Source organism: Trypanosoma cruzi, genomic scaffold (genome assembly GCF_000209065.1).
Source record: "Trypanosoma cruzi strain CL Brener 1047053517045 genomic scaffold, whole genome shotgun sequence".
In the NCBI taxonomy this organism is placed as follows: domain Eukaryota; phylum Euglenozoa; class Kinetoplastea; order Trypanosomatida; family Trypanosomatidae; genus Trypanosoma; species Trypanosoma cruzi.
Window position 1 is genome coordinate 122,900 of NW_001849548.1, and position 19,209 is coordinate 142,108.

The following is a 19,209-nucleotide window of genomic DNA, read 5'->3' on the forward strand; positions in this document are numbered from 1 at the left end:
AATGGCGTCTTCTCGGGACTGCCCCTTAACGATAATAGAGAGGTCGTCCGCATACATGTCTGCTGTGACACCCGCAAAGCTGTTCAGCAGATTGAGAAGTGGGTGTGCGTAAAGGGAGAACAAATACGGTCCCAGCACGGACCCCTGAGGAACTCCTCGCAGCATGGGACGCCGATCGCTGTGTCTGTGGCCAACTCGTGTCTTCGCGCAGCGACCACATAGAAAGTTTCTAAGCCACCTTCTACAATTCACCCCCGGAATATTAGCCAGCAAGCGACTGAGGACCCGATGATCTATGGAGTCAAAGGCCTTGCTGAAATCAACCAGCACTAGCAGGGTCCGATGGGGTCTGTAGTGGAGTTGATTGCCAATACCGCTCTTCTTGGGAAGGCTCACTTGGAAATAGTGATTTCTATTATGCTCCACTTCGTGTGTCAGGTGTGCCAGCTGCATCGTCGTAGTACGCATACTACGATATGCATACTGGTGGGGGTGCGGCGTCCACACCCAAAGCAATCTCTTCAGTACCATTTTCTCGGCAACCTTACTCACAATGGAGGTAAGGCTGATGGGTCGATATGACTCAAGCAGTTCCGGCGACTTACCGGGTTTTAAGAGTGGGACGATGGTAGCGCGTCTCCACTCAACCGGAATCGTACCGGTCGTCCAGCTGTGGCTAATGCAACGAAGAAGGAATCGAAGGCCCTTTGACGAAATATGTCGCAGTGCCTCACTGTAGACTTCATCCGGTCCGGGGGCCTTGCCATACGGTGTATTACGTAGCGCAGCAAGCAGTTCCGTAGAATTAAAAGGTGCATCAAGAGGGCAGTGACAAAACCCCTGATGTAAATGTAGAGATAGACTCGTTGTTGTTCTGCTGCCTAAAAAGAAAAGAAGCATTAATGTTCAAGGATGCACTCTGTCTGTTGATGCCTTTGGAAAACCTAACTGCCTTGTGAGAGGGGTGAAATGGAAGAAAGATGCGATTGGGAGCATTCGCTGCTCTCCTTGCTGTTTTATAAGTGTGTTGACCATCTCCTAATAACATTGATGTGGGAGGTGGAAGTGATGCCTTTTTTCGTCCGGAAACGTATTTCCATGCGAGTGGCTCGCCTGGATTTAACTTGCTGATGCGGCGTAGATACGTGTTGCGCAAGCGCTCTCGGAGCAGGAGGAAGAATTGACTCCTTGTCCGTTGCATTTCTGCCTCACGGTCGGGCGTCGGTAACTGTAGATAGCGGGCCTTGCTGTCAGTAGCAATCCGCTCTGCTTCCATGAGAGTGTCGTCCCAAAGCCTGGGACCGTCCTTGTGCATGCCGCGGGGGCAGTGTCGTCGATACGAAGTTATAAGCGCTCTCGTGAAAGCTTTAATGCCGATGGACAGCTTTTTATAGTCGTATGCCGGATGTTGTGCGTCGAAGTCCTTGACGAATAAATCCCACTTGCACTTCCCCCAACTGTAGAATATCCTAGGTGCCGAAGGTATGGTATCCATAAATGCCTGATGCAGCGTGAATGTCAGCATATAATGATCACTAAGCGGCGACACGGAAGCTGACCAATCCGACACAGTCAAATGCTTTGACCATGTCAGATCGATACAGGATCGTTCTCTTGTGCCACGGGCATACGTGATCTCACCAGGGGTGTTAACCAAGGTGAGTCCCGCATCCGTGCACAGTTCTAAAAATTCTGCAGCAACCTCGCTTGGAGAAGTCTCCAAGAATGGCTCCCACTGTGGGTGATGCATGTTGAAATCCCCGCACAGCAGGAGCGGCGTCGAGGCTGGAAGGCAGTTTACTAACCGCCTGAGGGGTTGCGTTACTTGCGGTGGTGGTCTCATATAGGCACTCGCTACAATAAGATCACGGTTTGGTACAGAGCAGCCTGGACCACCACCACTTCATGGCTGGTGTCATGCTGGGGGATGGTGAGAGGTATACGCTTGGAGCGGAGAGTTGTACGCACCAGCACCGCCACACCGCCTCCATTGCCGATGCGCGACTGTGCATAGAGCACATAATCTCCAGTGTGCATGCTGGCGATCTGCTCCGACGACTTCCAAGTCTCCTGGATGGCTATTATGTCTGCTCCTTGCGCCATTAATGTTGCGAGTTTGGCCGCCGTGAGGCAAGAAACGTTCATCTGGAGTACTGCTATGGGGCCTGAGTGCTGCTCAACGTCTCCGCTTAGCAGTAGCATTTGTCGTTGCGCGCCACATACGGCACGCAAAAGGTATGTATAGCGCTGATAAGCGTCAATGGAATTCAGCAGCGGATAGAAATACCGCTCCGCGGGCAGCCATGTAAATGGCTCCATCTGGTGCCCTTCCGACCCGTTTGTTCGGCGCATCCTGCATCTCCGCGTGTAGCGGATGGGCAGCAGGCGCTTAGCTTCCTCTCTAGCAAAGAGTACTGCACCCTGGCACCACGTTGAGGTGGCCGGCTGAGCCAGGGCTCCACAGCGTTCCCTAAACGCCTCCTCATCAAAGACGTGACGTGGAATCGGTCTCAAAAGATACATGTGTTTTTTGACCTCTTTCCAGCATTCCGCTTGTTTCTCTTTGGTCTCACCACGCGTTATCCAGGCGCACATCGCCTTCACATCCATCTCGTCGGGGCAATTCACGATGATTCGCGCGGCCTGCAGTTGCTTCGCCCACTCATCATAGTTCGTTACCTTTGGGAATGGCACCGCAACCATGCCCCATCCAGAAGTAGGCGCAAAATGTCTCGGTGGCGGCGTTCCCTCCTTTGCCACACCGTAGATAATATACACATTCTTCCCATGCTCCCTCAAACGTCTCGACTCCAAGATGCACATGTCCTCATCGCTGCATCTTGTCACCGCTCTGATGGTCTTGTCAGACACATACGCATCTCCTCCACCAAAACAGTGGACTACCACTTGGAGTTTCTCGACATTGCAGTGCAGCAGCTGGTAGAGGAGGTGCGAGCCGGCAGCCATCGACTTCCCGATCCCGGGCGTCCCAATCAACACACGTCGCTCGGGCTTACAGTCGGTCCCACCGTGAGGGCTGAACCACGCGGTTATGTCGACCTTGAAGAACTGCCACGCTCGATCCACCGCACAGTTTACAAAAACGTCCTCAGGAAGATCCTGTATCGTATTCCACGAGTACGGCCATCCCTTCTCCGAGGCAAGCACCATCAGCACGGGAGGTGCTGCACCGAATTGCTGCACAGCGTCATTCTCTTCGATAGCGTCGTCAGCTTTCTTGTACGACCATGACTGTTCTGGCCTCCCCTCACGCACCTCCATTCCCGTCCCCGTTTTCTTTCGCTCCACGCCGTCCGGAAGTTCCACCACATGGCTCCAACTCGCATTGTGCACAGACTCGTACAATCCCTCCAGTTTCTCCGGTGCGCTCGTCGTCGTTGGGTTCCTCGCCTCCTCGGCAGCTGCATCCAAGAAATGTTTATTGGAGTTATGAACAGCTGCTTTTACCTCCGCAGCAGCCAATGACCACCCCGGTGGATTGTCGACACCCTTATCGCAAAGCTCGCGTATATCCTCATCAAAGATCACTTCACCCTTCACAGCTCGCTTCATACTCAAAAAACGACCCGATGCCTGTATTTCGTTCAACGCTCCTTTATCACGGATATACTTCGTGGGGTCCTGAAAAACTCCTCCAGCAAGACATCCCGATTGGTGTCCACAATGCCCCTGCCGTCCAGTTCCCTCGTAAGAAAGTCGTTCAGCCTCATTTCATTGACGTGAACTCTTCCCTTAAACAGTACCTCTTCGATATTGGCGGAAATGGTAAATTTCATTTCTTGCGTTCCTCTTAGCCTTTCCTCTGCCTCCCACCTCGCTTCTGTCAGTATCTGCGTGAGTACCCCGTTTGGTGTTCTTCTTGCAAGAGGAGTGATCGTACCCTTCTCGTTCATATTCCCTCCGTTGCTCGAGAGAGAGCACACCTTCGTGAAGAGGCTTAGTAATGGCCTCCAGCGCTTGGTACGCAGTTAAGTTAAGAATTTCTTCAAGAGGCCGCTGGTCTTGTACGTAATCATCCGGCTCCTGAACAAACACCTCCATCGTCACGTTGTGGTCTTCACCAACAGCCGTCCTGCCGCCAACATAATTCCAAAGGAAATCACTCAGCTCCATGTTGGTGCTACTCATGGTCCACTGCGGCTACACTTTACTCCCCGCCACCCCACATGTCGAGCTGCAGCGCCGGAACCATCACAAGAGCCACGGCGAGGTGCCATCACAACACCCGTGCGGTGAAGCATCCCACTCGCACCGCCCAACTGCGGCCAGCAGGTGCCGCTGGCTCCAAAGAACACTCGCGGCTGTTTCGTCCCGCTGTCCCAATGGCGTTGGGCGTGGTACTCGCACGGCGGGGCGGTCGGTGCGTCATGCAGCCGCACTGCAACGCCTGTCGGTGAAGCAGTCGAGGCCCACCGCCCCCGCAGCAACGCGAGGCGTGCAACCAACCCCAACACCGCCACATTATCGCCCTTTTTCATTTTATTTTATTTACTTTGTCGCTCTGTTTGCCCCATCACCGACACAAAAATAAGTGCACACCTTCACAAAAGGGAAGGAACAAAGAGAAAAGGAGGCACGATCCCACCGTCCCGCCGCGGGTCAACACTCTCCTCCACCCACCACCATCGCCGCGCAGGAGACCGCAGCCACATCGCAGAGTCAACACCACAATGCGCACCACACCATCGTGCAGTGAACGATGGGCGAGACGCAGCCATGCATCGTCCCGCTCCATTTTACCACCACTCAAGCGTTGCGTACCCGCACAAAGTAGCAAACACAATCAGACCGCACACAAACCCAATCATCCCCCTCACTCGCTGAAGCACATTGTTCGCATGGGGTGACAACATTTGGGGACACACCAGCAGTAGCAGGCTGCATGGAATTTCCCTGCCAACACCGCAAAAAAAAAAACAACTCTGCGGGGCCAAAGTGGCAGCCCCTCGGTGTTGCCCGCAGTCCACATGGCAGGAATAATCCCACGCACGCATAGCTCCGGACTCCTCGCTAATTGAGTGCACATCAACAGAAAATGTGAAAAAAATACGTGCGCGCAAGATGGCAATTAAATGCGTAAAAAGTCGGCCTGCTTTCTCCGATGGCGTTAGAGAGCAGTCCCACACAATCCAATCAATGTAGCACGCCGGACAGAATGGCGTCCGTCAATCAATAAAAAAATGCGACACTGAAAAGGAGCAGAGAAGACTTGGCGCATGCGATTGCCAGCGACAACTGTGAGCAAACCCGCCAGCACCGACTGAGGTGCCGAGCAGCACGCTTGTGTGTAACTGACCGTCAGGCAGAGAGGACAGCCAAAACAAGAGGGCAGCAAACCCTCTCGTTCAATGTCTCCTGACCGCGACACCAGAATCAAAATATCATGGACGATAAGAGCGGCAACGCCTTCTCCAAAACATCTTGTCAAGAAGCCGCAGGACCTCAGGAAGGGAAGAAGGCAGCGGCGGCAGCCACAGCGGGGGAGGCAATAAAACGGCTGGCAGGCACCTTCACGTCGACGCGCACACCACATCCGAGTGGGCCGGGAGCACAGACCGAACCGCTCGGAAACACACGCATCAAATCCGCAAAACAAAGTCGCGGTGAGTCGACAGGAACTCCCCGCCCAAAACAAATTTATAAAGTAGCGTTTTTCAAGGGGGAATCCGCCTTTCCGACGACGGCACGGACGCCTCGCAGGAATTTCTTGCAAATCTTCCTTCGCAGGTCCGCAAGAAAACGCAGCGGAATAAAAAGAGAGCACAACGACACAAAAAAAAATAATTCTCCTAACCGACCAGGTGGCACGCTGCCCTCGCGCAAGTGGACAAAACACAACTTCACTCCGATCTTGTCGTGGTGGTCGTCTCGCAACATTTTTCTTTTTCCCCGCAGTGCACATCCCCTCCCACAAATCATTTGTTCGAGCCATGCTCCTGCGGCCAAACATCGCGCTGCTGGATCCCGCGGCACAGTCCTCGGCACAGAAGTGAGGGAAGAGGGACCGCAGAAGGTGCGAGCAAATCCGAATTCGGTGGCGGTCGCTGCAGTGAAGATTGACGTCCCACGCGGTGTCCCTTTTCTAGGTCCGGCCCTCACCGTGCCATGCTCTCAGCGTGCGGTGCGCCGGCCGCTCCGAACATCCACACGTGCTTGCGTCTCACCGTCGCTCCCAGCCCCGTCCGTTGGCTGCATCAGGGATGCCGCCATCCGGAGACGGGCATAAGGACGTTGCATCCAACAAAATCTTCAGAGGCTCCCGCTGGGCCAACGACGACCATCACTGCGAGATATGTGGCCCTTCTGCCACTCACCTCAAATCGCACTTCTACGCCTCCTCGAGCAGCAGCAGCAGCAGCATAAATACACCGGTCTACTAGAGGCCGTCACCAGCCATTGCAGGAAGACCACTGTGCCTCAGTGCTACGAAACCCAAACTGCATTGACGGGCCACTTCGGAAAACCCTGTCGCAACCTCCCCCATTATGCGGAAACACATCCGTCGTGCATGTGGCCACCGCAGCCAAATGAATCCGGTCCAAACACCCTCCAAATCAAATTCCCCTTTCCTCAAGCCATTCCTTCATTCCATACGCCCTGACCCTCATCCGCACGTGCCTGCTCACACAATCCGCCATAGACAGATGGCAGCCGCCCAACGGTCCAAAACAACATGCCCAGCACACACGCGCATAACAAATGACACGCGCAAACGCACAGCACAACGGCGGAGAAGCGCACACCGAAAGGATGCGGCCCTCCACAGCAGTCGCAGGAAGAGTGACTCACGGTGCGCGCTCCCTCTCCCCTCCTTCCCTTCATGCCCACGGAGGAATCAGCCGCCACACGCAACCGCCAGCACACGCTACAAAAGAAGCATCCAAATCCACTGCAATGTGCATCGTGTGTGTGTGTGGTTGTGTGTGCCTGCAGCAACACAAAACAAAGACGTGGAAAAGAGGGAGCAGAGTATGCGGAGGGACGCACAAAAATGTACAGCGGGGACGCATAACGGAAACAACAAGAAGAAGACCGCTCAAACTCATGACTGCACTGCAGCCCAAGCAGCGGCAATTCATTAAAAAATTAAATGAAAATAAATAAATAAAAACTTATGTAAACCCTTCCACCCCCCACACTTTGGAAAGAAAAAAAAGAAAAAGAAAATGAAAAATGTCGTCCTTTATTACGGCCACACCCAAATGATAAAAAAGTAAAAAAAAAAAGAAAAAAAATCGCAGAAAAAGCACCTAACTACCAAGCTGCTCCAGAAATTGTCCGCATATTTTACCCAAAAATAAAATTAAAAAGATATTTAAATGTCTTTCAACCGTCCGACCCTCCGTGTGTCCGCACATCGTTTATATTTCATGGGGTCATCCGCGTGTTGCTGCTCCCCTCAGCCCTTTCATCGGCGCGTGAGTGCGGCCCGTAGAGCACAGTCACTCGTGTGTGTGGGGACTGAGAGAAGCACGCAGACATGACGGCAGTCGCGTCACTCCATCGGGAGAGTGAGCGCAGCAAAAGAAAAAGAAATCATCGGAGGGAAGAGAAATGCTCACGAGGCCGACACCGAAGGGTGCGCCACCGCATGAAATAAACACGAGAAGCAAAACAAATCCTTAAAGAAAAACACGGCGGCAGGGTGTGGCTGTGTGTGTGGCGCTGCGGGTGTCTGCCAGCCCTGGCCGCAAAGAAAACAAAACAAGAGGGAAGAAATGTGTGCTCCGCCCCACAGGCCCTCGTCGCACGCCCACACGTCACGGCTCCCGCAGCGCGCCGTTCGTCGCGGCCCCTCCTCATGCGTGCAGCAGGCGAGGCGCACAGGGCCGTCGTCATGAGCGTGTCGGTGGTGTGCGAGTGGAGCAGTTGGGCGGGAAACACACGGCACCCCTCGCAGGAAGAGTGCAGCAACAAACAATTAAAGAGGGAAGAGTAGAAATAAAAACGTCCATCGTGATTTCCCCAAAAAAGCAAAAAAAAGAAGAAAAATGGGGATATAAAACGCACAGAAAGCAAACAGGGAAAAGCAATAATAAAAAAGTTATTAAAGAAGATAAATTAATTACCGTGTGTGTCGGTGCTGGGTAAAGTCGCAATTGTCCCACGCGGCAGCCAGTCACGCCTCACAGAGCCGCGAACACCCACAGCCCCAACGGAAGGAGAAGCGGCAGCAGTCCGCTCCCACACACAGTGCCGGCATCGCTGTTATTCACCTGCGACAAATTTCCGAGACTGCTGCTGAGTGCCGCAGCATTCATTTCCCCGACCTGTGCATGGATCTCCTCCTTCTGCGCATCAGTTCCTTCCGCCGTCTCCACCGTTGGGTCGCCATCAGAAAAAGAACCGACACCCACATTTTTGCTTCCATCGAAAGATTCTTCTGACGCCAACGGGATTGCAGGCCCCTCTCCTCCTGAGGAAGTCTTGGCACTGGACACTGTTGGTGCGGATGCACCGTTCACACCATTGCTCCCCAACGACTGTCTCTGTTCCTCCTTTCCTTGACCACCAGGAGAAGATCGAATCGCGGTTCCCTGAGAAGGCTCATTCACCTGAGATGGAGTAGGGGCTTTATTCGGGTTAAGCGCAGTAATCTCCGCTTCATCCCACGGGCGGTTGTACAGCAGGACGTTCGTCACAGTCACAGACACGCCTTCTTTGTTGTCTGCGTTTTCTCCATCCCCTCCATCTCCCCCAATGTAGAAGTGGGAAATCTCTTTCAATTCTGCGTCCCTCATTTCACGTTGCTCACCCATACACACACGCTCACCATTGACATACACGGAGCCCTGGGTGCCGTTCTGTAGCATAAGCACCACTTGGTACTGTGTCTCTTTCTCCCAGCCGCTGCTGAGCTCAGTAGAAGTTCCGTTACCGCACAGCACCTGCCACTTCCTTTCTTTATTGTACGACAGTCCCAGAAGTACAGTCTTCCCTGCACCATTCATCTTCACACCCATCAAAGGAATGGGAGTGTCTCCCTCCGGCACCTTGTCGATGGACACCGTTGCCACAAGAGTGAAGTTGTAGTTCGCAAAGTGATGCAGCTGATTCTCCCCCTGACTGCCAACAGGCCACTCCGCCCACGCTCCATGGAAATGCACACCATCGGAAGTCTTTGTTGCCCCTGCATCATCTGTTTCCCCATCTTTCTTCTTTACTGTGGCGTTCACCCCGAGGTACTCGTCCCTCCATGTGTCATTAGAGAAGTTGCCGGACAAAAAGCCAACCAGCCCATCCGTGATCTTAACTGTAGGGCTGCAGGCATCTTCAGGTGAGCCATCCTTCTCAGCACTTGAGGGGCACAGCTTGGAGACAGTTTCGTCCGCTTCCTTCCACGTCGCCAGCACATCCTTCACACGCTGCAGCTCCGCAGTCAGACGCACAGAGACCATACTGTGTGATGGTTTGTCTTCAGCGCCCTTCTTCTTCTCGTAGAGTGCAATCAACTCCTTCTCCTCCTTATTAGTTCCACTTCCAGCACTTCTGTACAACAGGGAGCTGGCGGCAGCGTCATCATCGGATACCGGCCCAATATCAACAATGTGCGTATTGTCCGTCAGCCAAAGATGGAGTTTTCCCTTTCCGTTTTCTTTTTTATCAGTCTTCTCGGAATACACCGGCAGAGTAACGAGCATCACATTTCTCTTATTATCAACACCGTCAAGAGCCACTGTGATGAACCCGCTTCTAACGCCCTTCGCTCCTGCACCCTTTTTGTTGCCCCACACGCGCGAGAGTGTCCCGAGTGCCTCCGTCCACGAATCCCCCTTGTCACCGGACTCGTACACCCTGCGGCGGCCATCATCACACGCAGTCATCATCATGAGTTTTTTGTCCTTCTCCCACTCCACAACGGAGGGATCACTGCAGCCACCGTCAGGAACCTCCTTCGACAGCTTCCAACTCGCAGCGTTATCGGAGGTGTATATGAGCAGCGATACGGCCTTTTCACCCTCCTTTTTCGTGCCTTCCACGGGGAACACAAGCGTATCATCATGCATCTTAATGCCCGATCCACCGCCGCCAATTAACTCTGTCCACAAATCTAGTTCGCGAACAGTTGTCCGCGGAACAGCGTTGGCATCGCTCCATTTGATTCTTTTGCCACCGCCACTTTCTTCACTGACGTTCCCTTTCACCAGCAAAAGTCCCCATTCACCTGCCTGATCATCAGGAACGGCATCTTTCCGGCTGTTTTTTCCAACAAGCATGTAAATATCACTTCCCTTCACAATTGTTGTTGGTCGGCTCACATCTACTTTCTTCTTTGGGCCTTCGGAAGTGTCTTCCTCCAGAAACTGTGTCACTCTGGCATCCTTCATCACTTCCTCCTTTTCTTTATCCTTATCCATCGTGAGTAGTTGGGATGCAATGCCAGTAAAGACGCTCTTATCATTGTTCTTGCACTGCGCCTCGGCAACGGCAAACACATCACTCCCCACTTTCAAAAGGCCGGGAGCATCCAACGACTCCACAGTAACACCACCCTCGGTGATGTACTTCCATTTAAACTTTGGACCAGACGACGGCTCCGCAGCTTGTGCACCTCCACCAGTGCCGCAGCACATCATCACGACAAGGAGGAGCAGCACCGCGGAAGCAAACACACTCCGGGACATGTTGGGCCTCTGCGGCTCACTCTCTCTTCCTTCCCTCCTCCTTCCGCCGGATCCGGTCACGCGGCGATGGTTGTGTGTGCGGAGTGCCATCACTGCAGCAACACGTGAGAGCATATAAATAGTTGTGTGCGGGCGGTGTGTGCTGTTGGTCCTTTCAGTGCCTTACAATTTCACAGTAGCGATTAGCGCCTGTTTGCTTTCTTCGTAAGTGAGTGAGAAAAGAAATGAAAAACAAGCAACAAAAAAGAGGTACAACAGTGAGCACCGCCGCCCATCCACAGTGAGTGGCACCATCATCCCCGCCGCAGTCACTCCCAACAACAACAACTCACGCACACAGACACACGGAACAGAAAGGAAAAACAGTGCACCGGGAACACACAGCGACTGCCACCAGCAGTAAAAGCCACAGCGGGTACCTTGTGCTTCTGCCACGCGCCAGCACACACAGAGCAACGCCCACACGTGCATTGCCGCCAGTCGTTTTACTGCTGTCTCTCCCCGCACCATCCATCGCACATCGCCCCGCACAGCCAGAGAATCCTTCGTGGGTGCATGAACAGCGAGAGAAACACGTCGGCATGTGCAGCTGCTTGGCAAGAATCCATGCTCACTCCCCCAGGCGCCCTCAATGCCAAACCACTTTAGTCAACTGCTGCACGTCGCCAACACCACAACCGCAGCAAGTCCAGGGGACGCACGGCGAGCTCACACCCTCGATCCCCGCAAGAGCCACCACAGCCAAATTGTGTAAAAAATGGCATGTGCATGTGTGTGCATGTGTGTTTGGCAGCGCCTATACTTGCAGAGCAGCTGTGCGGCACAAGAGAGTCTGAAGAAAGCAACGGCAGAGAGAGGCAGATAGCACACACGCAAATTACCCATATCATCACACACACACACACAGCCGCGGAATGGGTGCACTCAACCACAAAATCAAAAAGAAAAACAAAACAAAAAGCCGAAGCGTGGGACGACCAGCGCACACACACTCTCATTACTCCCGTAAAGCAAAACACACACAGAGGGAGAGAGAGAGAGGTCGCCCACTCAATGCAATAAAAACAAAACAGAAACAGTTACGGTGCTCCGCCCATGCAGCCAGGCAGGACGGCAGCGGTGCGTGTCGTGCAAAAGAGAGCACCAACGGGCCTGCATGGGTGTGCATGCATATATACAATGGGCACATTATTGTGTGTGCCTCGTGGGGTGAGGTGAGGGCGAGAGTCCATGCAAGGGGACACACACAGAGAGAGAAGGACGAGTGTGTGTGCGGGCGGTGCACGGCTCTCTCTCCCTCACTCTCACGCGGCCACCACCGCAGCCGCAGCCGCACACGCAACAAGAAGAAGAAGAAGCAAAAGAGGGGAGGTGGAGTGGGAGACCGCGGTGCTGCCGTCACTGTCGACAGAATTAGATGTAGTATTTGTTTGGGCGACGGTGTCTGTTTGTGGTGTTTGTGCTGCAGTTTCATTTGCTTTAGGAGCATCGTGTGTGTTACTGTCTTCGGGGTTTTCTTGTGGTGCTTTGCTGTGAGGCCGGTGGGCGTCGTTCTCATCCTCACCCTCATTTTTCTTTACATCAGTACTGCTATTTGTATAGGTGGACGATGTTGCTGTTGTTTCCGCCGAACTGCCTGTATTTGCATTATTCATGGAATCTGGTGTTTCTGAGTCTTCTCTGTGTTGGTTTGGCGCACCATCCCCTGAAGTTTTTTTGGGTGCTTCAGGCGCCGTTTTAGCGAGTGACGATGGCGTCGTGTTTGTTGTTTCTGTTGTATTCTGTGAGCCTGTTGATGCTGTTGGGATTGTTTCTTTTGCTGAAACGGTCATCGCAGGCGACGGCTCAGGTGATGGTAGTGTTGATGTTGGTGGTAGTGGTAGTACCCCAGGCAGTTCTTGTAGCGCTAGGCTTCTTTCTTCTGATGCTGCTGGAGCTGCTGCTACGGCTTGTGGTAATGTTGGTTGTGGTGGTATTACCATTGTCGTAGTCGTGTTCGTCGTATTTGGCTTTATTTCCGTAACAACTCTGTTTCCATCCTGTCCCGCATTAGCCGTATTAGATAATCCATTTAGCTGACATGGCTTTTCTTTTGAATACTGTTCCGCACACGACAGCGCATTTTCCGTCTGCAACGCACCAGCGCCTGCACCTGAACCCTGTCCCTTATCGGCGATAGCTTGCAATTGTGGCCGAATTCCAGATAAATCCGCATCTTCATGAGGTTTACTCTCACTCGCCATCACACATGCGGACGGGCAGCAGCACAGGGCGAGCACCAACAGGGCGCACAGCAGACGGCACGTCATCATCATCGTGAGTGTGGCCGTTCGGTGGTGTGGAGCTGATCTGCACAGTGAGGGACATGGAGAGCAACAGGGGAGACGAGAGGTGCGGCAGACACACACAGAGGGCACACCACATGAGGCGAGGGCAGCAGCCAGGCATGCACCGTACGCCGCACACCACGCACGACACACACTCCAATCCACGGCAACAGGCACACACACACAGATGGAGGAGGGAGAAGCAAACAGGAGCGGCACACAAGGCTCCACCGCACGCACACACGGCGAGAGCGGTCAGTCGTGCCTGCACCCCTCACGGAGAGTACGCACACACACAAGAGGAGGTGCAGCGCACACAGCAACACAAAAGCATAGTAACAATTAAAAAGGAAAGATCCCCGCACACCACGCGGATTGTTGGTCCACGGGAATTGCAGCCAATATTCATCGCAAAGCAACTTGTTATCTTGTTTTTGCTGTATGCTGTTACAATAACAAGTGAGTAGCGCAAGAGTCGTCCTTAAAAAGTGGCAAGCATTCCGTCCGAAACGTGCCGTCGTGCGGGATGGGGCACTCCCAAACACTCGCATTCCCAGTTCCCAACGACGAGGGCATTTCTGCAGTGGATGAAGCGAAGTCTTTCGTGGTCCATCTCGAGTACCCGCGGTTGTGCTTCCTGCGTGCCTTGCCTGCTGGCGTGCTTGGCACTTTCTGTGGTGACCTGTGCGCGAGGCGCCTGTTAAGAAGACGCTGGCGCCATTGCGGCATCCGCATGGGAGGCCTTCTCCAACTATCGGAACGCCAGGCTGAGCACGTCGGGCATGTGCCCTCATATTGTGGACGGACGAGCGCAGACTCTGCTGCAGGTTGGGCGGGAGGACATCAATCCGCCGCTCGCTGGTCGGCAAGGAGTTGCGGTGCTCACGTCGGGAAGAGGTTACGGCGGAGGCAGCGGCGGGCCAGTCTCCTCAGTGAGGGAGGAACGGCACCACCGACACAGAGGGTTACTTGTGATACGGAGGGCACGCGCAGGCATGTCAAAGAGTGGGCGGGAATCGCACCGTGCCTTTGCGCAGAGCCGCCTCTCGGGGCACGATGTCCGGGCCGTGCCAGGAATAGAGTCCTCGCCACACCGACAGGCGCCTGCCATGCGGTGTGCGCGCCCTCCTTTTCTTCTAGGCATCCCTCCAGTACGGTCACCTGACTGCAGTGAAAAAGTCCACGTGCCAGATTGGGCCGCCCTCCTGCGGGAGGGATCGTGCAATCATGGCCTCGTCGTCAGCGGCCTCATTGCGTGAGATACCGCGGTGCGATGGAGAAAACTTGAATTTTGCAGAGTGACCTCGCTGTATCAAGGAGAGCAGCATAATCCAAATCTCTTCAGTAACGTAGCCTCGCACGGCCAGTGGAACGACGCGGAGTGCCTCAGTTCTCGACGGGGAGTCCGTTGCCACCAGGATTCGTGTGGGCGATTGGGATGTTTCCAGACAAAAGGTATGAGATGTCTAATGCCATTTTCAGTGGCAAGGCACTCTGCTCTATATGAGCGTGCGAGCCTGCCAGCTGCTGCACGATGTACCTCCACAGGGAGATCATTTGTTGTGGTGGAGCCATACAATAGTGCAGCGGATCCAGATGCGAGCTCGGCGAGAGACGAAGAAACGTCTGTCCATAATTCAAAATCATACGCTCCCAGGGAGGAGTAAATAGAATCAAGAGCCGTGCGCTTGACGTCGTCAGAGGCGTCTTGGGCAAAGCGTGGCTGATAAATTCCACTCTATTGCAACGCACAGTGTCCCAGGGGAAAATACGATGTTGAATAGGAGGAGCACGATTGTGGCTGTAGGGTGTCCCAATAGTATTACATACGCGGCGCAATCCATTAATAACAGCATCTCTCGGAAGCGGGATCGATGTCGCCGCTTTTCATGCATGGACGGCGGCATGGCCTCCAATCAGACTGCGCCACACACGTCCTCAATACATCGGAGAAGTGTAAGGCGTTGGTGTTGTGAGGGTGCGCGACACCCAATGATCCTCCGCAGCGGTGCTGGATTGGCGGCCAGGTGGACAGAAGTATCCTTCTTTGATGCGCGTGGTCCGGACACGGTGCGATTGCCTCGCCGCTGTGATGCAACGCACTGTGGAAGCACCCAACCAGAAGGGATCGCGTGGTGTGCCGGGACGCACCAGCCTCTGCATCCAGCCGCAGCTGATGGCGGCGTGGCACGGTCCGCATCGCAGTCCAACTAAAGCATTGTTTTTTCATTTGCATTGTGGTGTGTGACGAAGGTGCGTAGGAGCTTCCCGAACTGGTTGGAGACTTGCGATTCTGAAGAATACGTTGCAGTTGCGCAGCGTCGTTTTGAGGAGCAGGTGAGTGCCTGTCGCATTAATCAGCAAACAACACTGTTTTGGATTACAGCAGGAGGTACTGCGGTTTCTCCTTTTTGTCGCACAGCGAATTTATTGGACGGTGCGTTTGATTGGTAGCTTTTGGGCCTTTTGTGGGAGAAAGTGGGAGGCTGAGGGCACGAGGACTGAATTCATTTGAGTGGCTGCGTTTCGTTGAATTGCGGCCAGTCGTGGCACTCTTTTGGGGTTTGGCAGCTGTCCCTTTTGTTTACTTCCCACTGCAGCACGTGGATAACAATGATCCGGGGAACATTTGTTTGACCGCGTGTGAGCTGCTGCCGTGCGTGATGCATGGACTATGTGATTGTGTGGGGAGGTGCATGGAGTGACGAATACTTCTGTTTGGCGTGTCGCGGTGTGTCGGAATGATGTTCGGAAATCATGTGGAGGTGTTTTTTGTGGTTTGTGTGTCCTCTCTGGTGGAGCCGACATGTGTGCGGGATTGTGGCGTTGCTGGCTGACAGTTCCACGCCACCTTTCGGCATTCCTGGATGTGCTGAGGAATGACGGCGGGCGACCAGCGTGTTGGTGCTGCTGGTGGGAATAAGTGCATCGGGAATGGGCCATTTTCTCTTTTCCGTGCTGGAGCCGATGAAGTGGCACGAGGGCACCGGCTGCAGGCTGCCTGCCAGCACGTGTGAGCAGCGGATCCAAGCACACGCAGACGCTCATCGCAAGAGCTTGTGCGATCACAGTGGCCTTTTGTGGCGTGCTTTTATGGACGTCAGCCCATCGAGGAATGTGTGAAGCAAACGGCTGACTGCACACGAGGAAAATAAGTGCGTGCACTGTGCCGTGTTTCAGCGTCGATGGCAGAGCGGCAGGAAGCCCGTGCTGGCAGCTGAGATGTTTGCGTTGCGAGGGATGTCGGTGTTGATTTTGGATCGTCGAGGGTGAAGTGATTTTGCTGCTGCCCGCGTGTGTGGCCACTCCGGCGGAGGGCGGACACAAAAGGGAGGGACGCAGGCGTCGTGTGTGTGTGTGCAGGTGCCATGCAACAACGTCACAGCAAACATGCTGCGACTCGGTGACCCTCACATCGTTGTGGTCCTCACGAACAGCCCAGGCACGGCCCGCATCGATGCACTTAGTGGACGGAGTGAGGCATCTTTCGAGGCGCTGCAGGGAACAGGATGTGTTGACGCAGCCACGACGTGCATGGAGTGTCACGATGGCACAGTCAGCTGTGGCTGGTGGAATATTTACTTCTCGGAGGCAACAGATAGCGAGAGAGAGAGCTGCTCCTGCTGCTGGCGTCGTTGCTGCCTTTTGTGGCATCCCATGCCGATTATTGTTTTTCCGCTGATCATGGGTGGCATGCCTCCACTAGTGACGTCGTCTGCAGGCATTTCACAGCACCAGCGAAACACACATCACGTCGCATGCTTTGGCTGTGGATGTGGTGTCGTGAATGCAGCCGGCATTATTTTGCCCGACTCCTTTTCACTGCCTTGCGACAAATAGATGCGTCGCCGCCCGAGTCATTCACTGCAGCTCCGTGTGTTGTACTGCCGGCACAATACTCTCTTGTTGTCTGACGCCTGGCTGACAGTCAAACACCACAGCGTTGGGACATGCAAGGATGTGGACTGCCGCTCACGGTGTTGGGCACCGCTGTTTGGGTGCGGCGGCCACACGAGTGGATGTATTGTGGCGCAATCAAGTGCGTGAAATGCGCGGAATCACAGCGGCTGCAATAATATCAGCGGTGTGGCACCACGGAGTACGTGAGGGGGTGATGCATGATGAATCACAGTGGGCGGCCTGCGAGGGAAGTGCACCGCGACGGAGCGTCACCCCGCCCTCAGCCTGCAGGGGAATGTACGCCCACAAAATATATGGCCGAGATACCACCAAACACACATGCCCTTCCGTGCACCAATAAATAGGAGCGAAGGTGCGTTTTGGTGCGTGGGAGTCCACTCACATATTTTCATTTCCACCGCAATAAACGGTGAGGAATCAGGTGCCACAGCAACGAAGGGAAAAACAAACATCTATTGCAGCACTTTACCAGCGAAAGGCAGAAACAACACAAACTGAATTATTGGCTGCACCAACACAAGAAACATTCACAAGAGAAAACAGATAATTGTGCACCCTGCGGAAATCCTCAACACACGACCCAGGCATGAAGGTTTGCCCTCTGCAAAAAAAAAAAAAAAAAAAAAAAGAAAGTTGCGTACATCTGCCAACATTCAAAAAGAAACAAAAACAAATAGTTTCCTGCACTCTTCCATTCCTTGCGCTGAATATGAACGAAGGCCTAAGAAAGATGAATTGCTTTTGTGATGAATATTGGCTGCACTTCCCGTGGACCAACAATTCACGTGTTGCGCAAGGATCTTCTTTTTTCTTATTAGTGTTACTTTGCCTTTCTGTTGCTGTGTGCGCCTATTCCTCTTGTGTGTGTGCGTACCCTCCGTGAAGGGTGCCGACACGACGGACCGCTCTCGCCGTGTGTGCATGCGGTGGAGCCTTGTGTGCCGCTCCTGTTTGCTTCTCCCTCCTCCATCTGTGTGTTGGTGTTGCGGCAGGGCTGTGTGTGTGTGTGCCTGCTGCCGTGGATTGGAGTGTGTGTCGTGCGTGGTGTGCGGCGCACGGTGCATGCCTGGCTGCTGCCCTCTCCTCATGTGGTGTGCCCTCTGTGTGTGTCTGCCGCGCCTCTCGTCTCCCCTGTTGCTCTCCATGTCCCTCACTGTGCAGATCAGCTCCACACCACTGAACGACCACACTCACGATGATGATGACGTGCCGTCTGCTGTGCGCCCTGTTGGTGCTCGCCGTATCAGCGCTGACGTACACCACTCTGGGCTGAAGAAGTGTGTGTGGGCTGTGCGTGCCAGCACTCAATCACGGGGGTTTGTGCGCTTTTTTGCTTTATACCGTAATATGTAATAGAAAACAATGATCTACTTTTGCTTCATTTGCTTCTGCTGCCGTGCTGTGTGCTACATGTTGCTGCTTCCTGTATCCGTCACGTTGAACGCATCCCGGACACACTCACACCACGGAGACAACTGTTTGTGTGGACGCATGTTTTTCTGCTTGTGCATGCACACTGGAGGCTTTTGGTGAAGTTTTTGTGTGTGTTTTTAATTTTTTTTTACTTTTCTTCTTTTTGCTGTTTTGTTATTAATTGTTTTACGTGTTTTTTTTCCATGTTTACTTGCTGCGAGGCATTGTTTGTTTTCTTTCATTTTCTCAAGGTTTAATTTTATTTATTTTTCCTGTTCTTTTCCCTTTTCGTATTGCTCCCCCGCCGTCCTTCTTTTTTTTGCTTTTGGGGCAACCACCATGGACGGTTTTTCTTTTCTACTCTTCCCTCTTTAATTGTTTGTTGCTGCACTCTTCCTGCGAGGGGTGCCGTGTGTTTCCGCCCAACTGCTCCACTCGCACACCCACCGACACGCTCACGACGACGGCCCTGTGCGCCTCGCCTGCTGCACGCATGAGGAGGGGCCGCGACGAACGGCGCGCTGAGGGAGCCGTGACGTGTGGGCGTGCGACGAGGGCCTGTGGGGCGGAGCACACATTTCTTCCCTCTTGTTTTGTTTTCTTTGCGGCCAGGGCGGGCAGACACCCGCAGCGCCACACACACAGCCACACCCTGCCGCCGTGTTTTTCTTTAAGGATTTGTTTTGCTTCTCGTGTTTATTTCATGCGGTGGCGCACCCTTCGGTGTCGGCCTCGTGAGCATTTCTCTCCCCTCCGATGATTTCTTTTCTTTTGCTGCGCTCACTCTCCCGATGGAGTGACGCGACTGCCGCCATGTCTGCGTGCTTCTCTCAGTCCCCACACACACGAGTGACTGTGCTCTGCGGGCCGCACTCACGCGCCGATGGGAGGGCTGAAGGGAA

General features: G+C 53.8%; 4 protein-coding genes and 2 pseudogenes across 4 annotated transcripts, besides 9 other annotated features; 1 reads left to right on the forward strand and 5 right to left on the reverse strand.

Annotated features, from left to right (window-relative positions):
• Positions 1–2,456: part of a mobile genetic element that runs on past the window's edge.
• Positions 1–10,217: part of a sequence feature (areas not merged during assembly with more than two copies in the genome that could not be assigned to a particular haplotype) that runs on past the window's edge.
• Positions 2,454–3,914, reverse strand: Tc00.1047053503587.64 (annotated as a pseudogene).
• Tc00.1047053503587.47 (uncharacterized protein) lies at positions 5,129–5,971 on the reverse strand (the record flags this gene model as incomplete). Its single annotated transcript, XM_806842.1, has 1 exon — positions 5,129–5,971. The coding sequence occupies one exon, from the start codon at positions 5,969–5,971 to the stop codon at positions 5,129–5,131; it is 843 nt and encodes a 280-aa protein (XP_811935.1).
• Positions 7,099–7,132: a sequence feature (AT_rich).
• Positions 7,315–7,342: a sequence feature (AT_rich).
• Positions 8,148–10,760, reverse strand: Tc00.1047053503587.30 (trans-sialidase, putative; the record flags this gene model as incomplete). The annotated part of the gene is made up of 1 exon (XM_806841.1): positions 8,148–10,760. One exon carries the CDS (start codon positions 10,758–10,760, stop codon positions 8,148–8,150), a length of 2,613 nt encoding a protein of 870 aa, XP_811934.1.
• Positions 10,218–11,042: a sequence feature (heterozygous, non-Esmeraldo-like haplotype).
• Positions 11,043–19,209: a sequence feature (areas not merged during assembly with more than two copies in the genome that could not be assigned to a particular haplotype).
• On the reverse strand, positions 11,951–12,961 carry Tc00.1047053503587.10 (mucin-associated surface protein (MASP), putative; the record flags this gene model as incomplete). The annotated part of the gene is made up of 1 exon (XM_806840.1): positions 11,951–12,961. One exon carries the CDS (start codon positions 12,959–12,961, stop codon positions 11,951–11,953), a length of 1,011 nt encoding a protein of 336 aa, XP_811933.1.
• Positions 12,495–12,530: a microsatellite.
• On the reverse strand, positions 15,401–16,021 carry Tc00.1047053503587.6 (uncharacterized protein; the record flags this gene model as incomplete). The annotated part of the gene is made up of 1 exon (XM_806843.1): positions 15,401–16,021. One exon carries the CDS (start codon positions 16,019–16,021, stop codon positions 15,401–15,403), a length of 621 nt encoding a protein of 206 aa, XP_811936.1.
• Tc00.1047053503587.3 lies at positions 17,334–18,167 on the forward strand (annotated as a pseudogene).
• Positions 17,500–17,526: a microsatellite.
• Positions 18,429–18,508: a sequence feature (A-rich).